At 35.7% G+C, this 10,667-nt stretch overlaps 1 protein-coding gene across 1 annotated transcript; it reads right to left on the bottom strand.

Annotated features, from left to right (window-relative positions):
• Positions 1-692: 692 nt before the first annotated feature.
• On the bottom strand, positions 693-10,150 carry LOC107287102 (CMP-N-acetylneuraminate-beta-galactosamide-alpha-2,3-sialyltransferase 2). Its single transcript, XM_015815570.1, has 8 exons — positions 10,042-10,150; positions 8,790-8,857; positions 6,797-7,274; positions 5,256-5,440; positions 3,434-3,613; positions 3,020-3,065; positions 2,354-2,473; positions 693-1,411 (listed from the first exon to the last, which is right to left on the bottom strand). The coding sequence occupies exons 3-8, from the start codon at positions 7,064-7,066 to the stop codon at positions 1,244-1,246; spliced, it is 969 nt and encodes a 322-aa protein (XP_015671056.1). The 5' UTR covers positions 7,067-7,274; positions 8,790-8,857; positions 10,042-10,150; the 3' UTR covers positions 693-1,243.
• Positions 10,151-10,667: the final 517 nt, after the last annotated feature.

Raw genomic sequence — 10,667 nt, 5'->3', positions numbered from 1 at the left:
TCTACAATCATGTAACTGAATTTTTGCTGTTTTACTGATCACATCATTTATATGTTATCCTTTTTGAGAGCAGCAGTAGCTAAAGTGAAGCACTGAGTGACATTTGGGGTGGCTAGGAACCGCACTGACATTTTGTGAAATGATAAGAGTCATAATGAGTTGAAGAATAATACAAATGGAGCAGGTCAGGATTTTCCAGGTTTTTGGAATTAGGTTAAATATTGTGTGGAGAGGGAGGTTCTCTGCTTAAAACCCATCAGAGCAGTTGGAGAGAAGACCCTTTATTTATTTACTCATTTTCTAATTGGAGCAGCATAAAAGTATTTAGATAATAGTGTGTTTTTGCCCAGTGAAATAGATTTATCCTGCATTTCAATTTTACTTTACAGAGAAAAAGGCTATCATGCAATATTTCTAATCATAGAAATGGTCATGCCAACAAAAAATCATCTATCATAGAAAACTATGAACCAAATCATTGGCTACTTGGCTTACCATTGTTTAAATAAAGTTTTAAATAAAAAAATAAAAGAAATAATGTGAATTTTCTCATTATTGCTAATATTCCGTACGTGTTTTGATATTGGGTCTAGAATTGATGAAGCTTAATGTAGAGTAGCCAATTAGTGTATTGGACATTCCTAAATAATGGCTGTTGTAATATATATCTAGAATCATTCCAAACAATAAGATGGGTAGTGTATAAGTTTAATAAACATACCTCCAGCAATCATTTTCAAATAATATTAAAATAATAATTTTCAAATAATATTAAAATAATATTAAAAATCTGGATAATTTACTGAGAACTTGATTTATACATTGTGATGGAGGGAAGGAGAAACACAAAATGAATTATCAGAAAGCCTATTTTTCAAATTCAAAGGTATAGTTCACATTCAAATACCTGTTATGAAAATAATCAGAAATATGTTTCTTTTGGTGCTACTTTTGGTGCTCCAATTTCTTCTGCTGTCAAAAACACAGCTAGCAAATCTGAATGGTTCTGTCTGTGGTTTCATACTCAGAGAAAGAAGCAAAATCTGAAGCTAGTAACAAATAGTGTTTATAGTCTCTGTTGTTCTAAAATACGTAAATTCAGAAAAGCAGAACCATGTCACTCATGTTTTTAATATTTAGTGCATTAAACAAACCGAAATGTCTCCTCTTTTTGTGTTTTATTCTAGTTTTGCTTTTCTTTGAAACCAGAACAGAGAGAATTTAAACCATCTTAAATTGTAAACTATTTATAGAATGCCAATTTGCCTTCAATTGCCAGCCTTTCAATGAGTTGTAGCTCAAAAGGGCCATCGTGTACTCCAGACTTGCGAAAGGCTGCTGCATAACGGTTGTCTTCCCAGTAGTGATGCCAATTCCCATTGCTGTCTGCACCAAAGCCAAAGACAGAAACCTACCACATATAGGAGCAAGTGAGAAAACAGTAAATGTCTGCAAAAAACTTAAACGTTACACATCTACTGAAGAGATCAGACACCTAATCCCTGTTATATGTTTTGAATTACATTACTTGCAGTGTAATTGTCATTGCCATGCTGGACAGAATAGATGAGCTTTGAAATAGAAAACATCAAAAATGCTGTATTAGGTTGCCTGTCTCACTATAGTCTATTGCAGGGGTGTCAAACTATGGCATCATACGGAGGCCGTGCCCACCCTAGCTCCAGCAATGCGAAAAAAGTCATGACATGTCACGTGATACGGCGAGTTTGACACCCGTGGTCTATTACATTACATAAATGCCAGAGTTGCATAATTTATATCCCTCCTCAAATGTCAATTTTACTCTTTGTTTTCAAAAGTTATATATGGGTTTTGCAAAGTGGAAAGTGAAACAGCAAGTAGTTAAAATATAACTCATGTTGAATAGTAGGTTGAATTTATTTTTTGTCATAGTTTTTCATTTTGGTGATTAAAGTACAAAGTGTCCTATCAATTGGCCACATACAACCTGCCATTTAGTAGCTTCCCAACAAGATTTATATTACTAAATAAATAAAGAGAAATTGTTTTAGGAACAGAGCTAAAAGTGGTTAGTGAAGCAATAGGAATTCAAGAGCCGTTTAGCTCAGAACCCCTTTACAGCAGCCAGCCCTAAACTCTCTGGCTCTGCAGACCAGTGGCGAAGGTGGTGGGGAGAGGGAAGGGAATGGTTCTGCACAAGCAGGGGGAATGCTTGCAAAGCTCCCTTGGAACTTCGCGCACTCACCTGGTGGCCCGCCACTTGCACGGTCCAGTTCCCAATGGGCTGTGGTTCAATACTGGGCAGTAGCCCAGGGGTTGGGGGCACCTGATTTACAGAGTTAAGAGGGGTGGTTCTTTCTACAGCACTTACCTGTGTGCAAGTATGGATGGCAAAAATCAGTGTAATCAACCCAGTGGAAGGATATTTTCCATGATGCCATGTCCATTTGTCTTGGATATATTTCAGGAAAACAGGGTGAATTATTAGAATCTAAGAAGATAATTTTGCAAAACAAGAGTCACCCAGATTGATCATAGATCCCTCCTCAAATTGATCCATTTATTTATAAGAATAACTCCAGAGCAAGAAAAGTCCTTTTAAATTTTCCCTAGGCCTTAAAGTAGAATGGGTGATCCCCTCTCCCTGGACACATCGGCCCCTGACAGTATGTGCAGTTATTCCATGGTTTCAGGGCCAAGGTACCGCAAAATACCACACCTGTAGCCTGGAACGAGAACAGTTCATATTCCTAAGAGATTCCTAGTTGGACCTTTCCTAGTACAAGTTTGCTTTGACTGTTAATGTGTACGGTGGCCTCCATAACTTTTTTTCTTCTGCCTCCCATATTTTATTATTTAGCAAGGAATATTATCAGCTTGAAATATTATGCATTTAATGTATAAGATAAATATAAAACAATACATACACTTTATGAAGTTGGGACTTCAATGCTGATTATTTTTAATCCACAAAAAATAAAAAGAGTTGTAATAGTTAATAAATGCATTATTACTTTTTTTTTCATTTACACTTTACCTTGCTTTTATCAGCTTTAATAAATCGTTTAACTCTTTTGTATGTTCTGTGAAAAGAATGGAAGACTCTTTACCATTCAACATTATTTGATTTTCTTTTAATCAACATTGTAGAAAGAGAACTATATTAGTCTATGGTAGCCCCAAATAAGGAGACTTCTGATTTTAACCATAATTTTATTTTTGTTCCTCTGGTTGGTAGACTGAAATCCATTTATGAAAAATTAGTTTCACTGGAAATTTCTTTAATAAATGATAATGACAAAGAGATACTTGATATAGTGAGAAATATGTTTGCCATCCAAGAATGGAATCATGCTTGATATTCTAATAGCACTAGGAATGCTTGCTAGCATGACATTACTATGTAATTGCCCAGCCTTTTATATTGCATCTACTTAGGGAGGATACTTACTGCTGGATATCTCCTGTTGAAAGAGCACTGGCAAGCCATTTGAGATCCAGGGGTTTGAAAGGGACTAGTACAAGATGTACATTAGGGTGGAGATTCACAGCACTCTCTGGGTACATGAAATGGTGTGTGGTTCGTGTACCAACATCTTCCTCAAAACCTGTAACCTGTGCAGTGTTCATTCTTGGAGAATATTAAAAAAAAAAACTAATGAGAATCTTCTTATTCAAGATACCTAGGTCACACACATAGGAAAAATCATTACTTACGGTAAATTTACTAAATACAAAACCTGGATCTAAGATAAAGTTATGGATATCACCTATATGATATTCAATGTGCTTTATTAACTTGAGCCTATTTATCTATTTCCTCATGTGGTTATCACTTTTTAAGATAGATTTAAATAGGATAATATATGTTGTGTGCTAGAAGATAAGCTGCATGTAGCATGCCTTTTGTGCTCTCAAGAGAATTTAGGATTTGGGGTGGATTTTAAGGGGCAAATTTTAAACCTGCCACAAAGAAGAGGGAGTCAAGCTATTCTCCAAAGCGCCTGAAGGCAGGACAAGAAGCAACGGGTGGAAACTAACCAAAGAGAGAAGCAACCTAGAACTAAGGAGAAATTTCCTGACATTTAGAACAATTAACCAGTGGAACAACCTGCCTCCAGAAGCGGTGAATGCTCCAACACTGGAAGTTTTTAAGAAGAAACTGGATTACCATTTGTCCGAAATGGTATAGGGTTTCCTGCCTGAGCAGGGGGTTGGACTAGATGACCTCCGAGGTCCCTTCCAACTTTATCATTACTATTATTATTATTATTATTATTATTATTATTATTATTATTATTATTATTATTATTATTAATTTCATGGCTTTAAAAAATTCAGACTTGCTCCATGCATCTATATAACAAAATGTATACCACCTACCCTTAGAAATGGGGATTTTCTAACCCCCAACTGGATGTAGACTGAGATCTCTATACCTGGCCCACAAAGACCCTTTTTCTTCCCTAAGACAATAGAGTCTCACAATAACCAGTTATAATATCTGATCATAGCAGCAACTTAGGATCATTTATCAGGATAAAAATGTTTTTAAAATGATAATGGTCATTCTTTCATTGTCAATTTGCTGATGGCCACATACTGTCAATAGAGGAAATCACATCTTTTCTATAATAGACTTTAAAAGATTTTTACTTTTCATCATTAAATTTATATGCCGCCATCTCACCTAGAGGCGACTCTAGGAGGCATACAAGCAAGTAAAAAGCAACAAGATAAAACATTAAAATATTAGAATAATAAATATTAACATTAAAATTGGCAAAATTAACAAAGATGCCAAAGAAAGGAGCAAGATTACTATTCCTATAATCTTTATTTCTAATTTGGAGGATTAGGCTGTGCAATGCTTGAGGTTTAATTCAGATTCAAAGTGCTTCAGAAAGTGAATGCAGTTTCTGTCTGTGACTCATTAATACAATGTCATCTTATCCTGGATCCCAACAGAGTTGTGTGATCATGGAAAATACTTTTATCCCTGCTACTGCTTTAACAAATCAGAGAGACATGCTGAGTTCATAGCCCTGCATATTCAAAACACCGCCTTTGAATCAAATCAAACATGGCGTAAATATCCCAACACCCTACCATTTTAGGGCAGTCAAACTAGTTGATGTAACAATAAAAAAAAGAATGAAATACGAAAATATCACTCTTGGGAGAGGACTGCACCAATCTGTGGTGTGTCTTTTGAATCTAAATTGAGGGCTGCAGATCTCTCATTCTTTGTGTATATGCTCTGTTCTACTTACCTCATCACAAACTTGTGAGAATCTATCTTCTCCCCATATTTAGAGCCCCTGAGCCTTCCTGAGTTTCCCACCACAGCACAGGTTCCACAGTGAACAACATCCTGAACTCTAGCTGGCTGAAGGAGGTCAAACAGATTTTTTACTATCATCTGAAATTGGCTGCCATCTTTTGATCTTTGTAGCTTCTGATGAAATAAAATAGAGCATTAGAAGCAGGCTGGAGGGACTTTCAATAACACTTGCCCAAGAAAATGATCTACTTTGGGGAAGAAATACAGACCCTTTGGATACCTCTGGACTACACTGGTCAATACTGATTTCAAAAGTGGGACCTATATCTGTAGGACCATGAAAAATGATCACTATTTCTTTAACAAACATGGAATAAGATACAGCTGTGTAGCCTCAATGCCCTGGAGCAATTACTGAACCAAAAACCAGCCAGTCACATTCTAGCCTAATACGTTATGTAAATATTCCCTATCTGAAAAGTATGGTTCAAGTGCATTAAGCAACTTAAAATATTGAATCAATTTATCCATATGATAGAAACAAATTCTTTATCATTTTTCATTGCAGTGCTGATCTTTCCCTACCAAATGGTTTTCTTGGTCTTATAGATTTACCCTTCTTTCTTAATCATGATTGGTTAATTTGGGGTTTACTTAAAACGTATTCATAAAATGGTAATGATTAATGACACAGAAGCAGAGAAACATTAAATATATGGAAAGTAACATTTCAGTAGATATGTCTAGTTAATTTCTAGTTAATATCCATTAGAGAAAATAAAAATTAATTTTTAATATAACTCAAACATCAAACATCAAGTGTAGTCCTAAACAGAAAAAATGTTCTATACCTTAGATACATTATAAGACATGAGAACAGAGCTGAAAGGTTAAAAGAAACCAAAGAACAACTTGAAGATTTCCAAACTGGCTGACTCGGATAATGTACATTATGGACAGGGAGGCTATGGCCCTTTACACATTGTTCAACCCTAACTCCCATATTCCTGCTCATTGCCAAGTCTGCTCATTCCATGCTATGTTGATGCAATTCAGATTGTAACAACATTCAGGGAGCTTGTTGGCTAAATGGACAATGAATGGTTTCTCTACAGTTAGGAAACAAAAGCAGGTCTTATCTTTCTTCATCCATCTTGGCAAAAGATAATGCAATCTAGATATTTCAAAAAGAGGAAAGAAGAGAAGCCAGGTTTTTGACAAGTGCAGGAAAAAAAGCAAGCAAAAGGCAAATTGTGTAAAATATGTTTTACATATAGTATATGAAGACTGTGAATGTTCACTCTATTGGACTTTAGTGCTTTTGCTATACTCAGTCTTAGTTAAAATGAACTCAAAGAAAAAATGCTAAAATAAGTCTCTATCATTTATTTTCCACTGAAAGACAAATCTGAACAAGTACTACACATGACCAACACTTTGCTTAGTGGAGAGAATAATACTCTTTCCAATTCTTTTCTCTAAATAGATATACCGTAGTTGTTTCGCTTAGTAATATGATGCAGTACTCACTAGCCACCACTGAAGAACCTCTGGTGGGATATCAGAGTTTTCAAGAATCAGCAGGCAGTTTACTGAGGCATCAAAGTGGTCACAAAACCAATCCCAGCGGCTTAGGCCAATGCATCTGTTATGGTGACATATTTCCTCTTTCATGAATGAGTCTTGCACTAGCCACTCATCAAGACTTTTTGACAAAAGTGAAACAGAAATATATATCTTCCAGATGGAAAGTGCAACGCATAAGGCCAGAGCAATCCACAACTTCTTCTTACACATCATTGTTCACTCCAACAGTTCAGTTTGAACTGCTAGTTTAGCGTCTTTGATAGAATAAAAATCATCATGCTGGATGATATAACTGGAGCTAAATCCTTTACTCAGGTATTATTAGATTGTTTTCAAAGTAGATAAAGTCTAGAAAAACCAAAGTAGATTGTATTCATTCTGTGAGCAGATTCTTATAGTGAGATGCCATATCTTCAGAATGCTGAAACACACAAAATGATATGTCAATATTATCCATAGATCTCAAAGGACAATACCATGCGTCATGATAGAATATACTTTGTTAGATATTAATGAACAGATTTAAAAATCCAATAATTCTATGTTTCAGTACCCAAAGTTGTTCAAATACAGGTTCATAGTGTGTTTTGTTCCATATATAATTTGTACCAGAATGTAATACAATCAGCTTGTATTTTCTGTACACCTCATCCAGTATTTTTTTTATCTATTAGAGGATATAGCCATGTTTTGCAGTGAGACAGTCAATGCTTCATGGTATCCTTTCCAAAATGTGATTTAAGCATACAGCACTTTATTAGGGGGTATGGCTCATAAGACAATACCTGCACTGAAACATGAATTTTGATGGTGTATAGGAATTGCAAAAAAATGTACGGCTTCAAGCCAGTTATACATTTCCTGAAAATATTGCAAATATGTAATATTCAAACAGATATCCAGAATTTTATAGTATTTCCAGGAACTAGAAAGACAAAAGAGATTGCAAAATCCTGTATTTACATTGCTGAGTGGTAAATAGAAAAGGATAAAGAGAAAAGACAGTTTTGAAACTTTATATGAAACTATGGTGACTTTCATGGGTGTATGTTTATATTAGAACCAGGAAACCTTGTTGAAAGTGGCAGGGTCTTAACACTAAAAATAATAGATGTAGTTTGAAAGAAAAAAAGAAAGAGAAAGCAACTAACAGCTAAATCAGCATGAAGAATTTTTCAGTTTAGTGATAACTTTTCACTTCACACCTACTCTGACATTTTTGTAAACTCCCTGCCCCCAGCCATTTTAGTATATTTGAAACTTTTATATATCCAAATTGGAGTACAGCCAAATCAGTGAAAGTAAGACAAGCTAGCTCTTTCATTTAATCTCACAAGCAACAACATAACAAATTTCCTGTTCTAACCCCAATTCTATAATTGTTTCCCTCTTTTCTCTTAGCCGGGTGCTAGACATTTAATCTTCATTAATATATATCCCTCCCTTGTGCCTAAACTTGCACCCAACTCTGGGAGTGAAGAGGTTGAAGGGCTATAAAATTTGCCCAAGAAAAGCAATTTCTTTGTCAATCACTTCCATGGATTATACATACTTCCCCACAACTCAGATTTGCTGTGATGCCCTGTGGGTGTGTGTGTGTGAATCTCCAAAGCTGTTAGGACCATTTTAATATATCCTTATCAATTATAAGAGTCCTGACAATTTTCTTGGTGGTCTCATTTTTTTGGAATTTTCCTCACAGCAGCATAGCCAGCAACAAAGTTTTTAATAATTTATTCAGTAAATTATTAACTGACTGATTTATTTGTAGGCTACCCATTCCCACAGGCTCTAGGCAGTTCACAATACAAACATATAAACACTCCCTAGAAATCCCCAAGTACATTTAAGCGAAAAATAATTAAAAAACTAAACAATACTAAAACTAAAACAAAACTAAACAAAACTAAAAAAATACATTTGTTTGCAACCTCACCTTCAAATCAGGATTACTTTCCTTCTGTGCAAGACTGAACAGGTCAATCTTCAAAGTTTTTCTGAAGCCTAGGAGACATGACAGTGAATTTCTACTAGGAGGAAGCTATAAAGAGTGAGGACAGCTACTGAAAATGTATGCTTCCAGGACTCCACCAAGTAATTAGAGAAATTGGTTCCTAAATAAACAGTCATTTATGGTCTTAAATATGACAATCAACACCTTGAATCATCTCAGAAACCAACTGGTAACCAGTACAGTTTCCAAAGCAGTGAGTTACACGGCTTGGGACTTTTCATTCTGCAATCACTGTAATTTCTTCATGTTCCTCAAGACAGCTCCATGTAGCTTGCCTTGCACATGGGAAATTATTAGGGCCTGGGTGACTGTGAGCACGACTTTGTAGTCCAGGAAGGGTAACAATTGGTGCACAAGATGTTACTATGCAAAATCCCTCCTGGCTACTGTTGCTATCTGCATTTCAAGCAGAATCTGTGAGTCTAGGAGACCTCGCAAATTGCAGACTTCCTCTGAAGGGGGAACTATAAGTCTTCACAGTCAAAGATGGAATTTCCCAGGAATTGTTAGGCTCCCAAACTCCCCAATCACTTCATTTTGGAAAGATCCAATCCCTTGACTTGTGATTTTACACCAGACAGCATTCACTCTTTTTTATTAATTATATAGGATTCAGATGTTTTTGATGGAAAAAAAGTTTACTAAAGGAAAACAACATATACCATTTAAACAGATAGAAAGAGAACTAATACAGTAGTCCTCCACTTACAACAATTTGTTTAGTGACTGTTCAAAGTTACAACGCCACTAAAAAAAGTGACATATGATCATTTTTCACTTAGGACAATGGCGGCATCCTCATGGTCATGTGATTTACACTCAGATGATTGAGAACTGGTTCATATTTATGATGGTTGCAATGTCCCAGGGTCACCTTTTGTGACTTTCTGACAAGCAAAGTCAATGGGAAAGCCAGATTCATTTAACAATGGAGTTATTAATTTAACAATTGCAGTGATTCACTTAACAAATGTGGCAAGAAAAGTCGTAAAATGGAGCAAAACTCAACAAATTTCTCACTTAGCAACATAAATTTGGGGCTCAATTATGGATGTAAGTCGAGGACTACCTGTATAGGGTTCTAAACAATATAGTAGAAAAGAAAAAAGAACAGGAGAAATAAGGAAGGATAACCAAGAAAAGATATTTTCAGAAATTAGAGAAACATATTTACCTGGGAATCAACTCTATTGAATTCAATGAGATTTATAGCTGAGAATATGTGCAGAAGTGGGTTGATGATGATGTCCATTCAGCCATGTCCAATTCTTGGTGATTCTATGGGCCAGCTCTCTCCATGTCTTCTGATCTTGCACTACTTCTTTGAGTTATTCTATGCTCTGGCTGGTGTCACCTTTGATGGTGAGAAATGGGCTACAAATACTCAAAATCAAAGAGGAAGAAAAAGCACATGGTGAAGCAAATGAGAGAGGAAAAAAATAATATGAAGCAGAGAAGCAAGAACAAGAGGTGGCAAGTTCTGCATTTCCAGCAATGGCTCATCTTGCTTCTGTAAACAGAAGTGTACCAGGCACCTGGCAAGTGGGACAACTGGCTTGGGCAGGGAGGAGTGGCTGTAGATATGATGAGCAGAAATTTTCACAATTACTTCTCTCAACATTCATATCTACCAGTTGGGTTTGACATAGTAAGGTAAATCATAATCATTGTTTACTAATAAACCAGTTTCTTCACTAAAGCAAAAAAAAAATTGATGATTTACCAAGCAGTTGAATAGGTTATACAGCATACTAAACCAAAACTAAATAAACCATAAATAAATAAAGGAAGAGAAATCAA

The sequence above is a fragment of the Protobothrops mucrosquamatus genome, unplaced genomic scaffold (assembly GCF_001527695.2).
Source record: "Protobothrops mucrosquamatus isolate PMUCROS unplaced genomic scaffold, P.Mucros_1.0 scaffold351, whole genome shotgun sequence".
Taxonomy (NCBI): domain Eukaryota; kingdom Metazoa; phylum Chordata; class Lepidosauria; order Squamata; family Viperidae; genus Protobothrops; species Protobothrops mucrosquamatus.
This window is presented reverse-complemented; position numbering and strand designations above follow the sequence as displayed.

What these genes read in the sequence shown, in the direction of transcription:
- LOC107287102 (XM_015815570.1), bottom strand. Translation starts at nt 7,066, where the DNA reads ATGATGTGTAAGAAGAAGTTGTGGATTGCTCTGGCCTTATGCGTTGCA. An exon ending in TCTCACAAGTTTGTGATGAG is followed by an intron (nt 3,614 to 5,255) that starts GTAAGTAGAACA and finishes ATATTCTCCAAG; the next exon opens with AATGAACACTGCACAGGTTA. An exon ending in TCAACAGGAGATATCCAGCA is followed by an intron (nt 3,066 to 3,433) that starts GTAAGTATCCTC and finishes TTCTTTTCACAG; the next exon opens with AACATACAAAAGAGTTAAAC.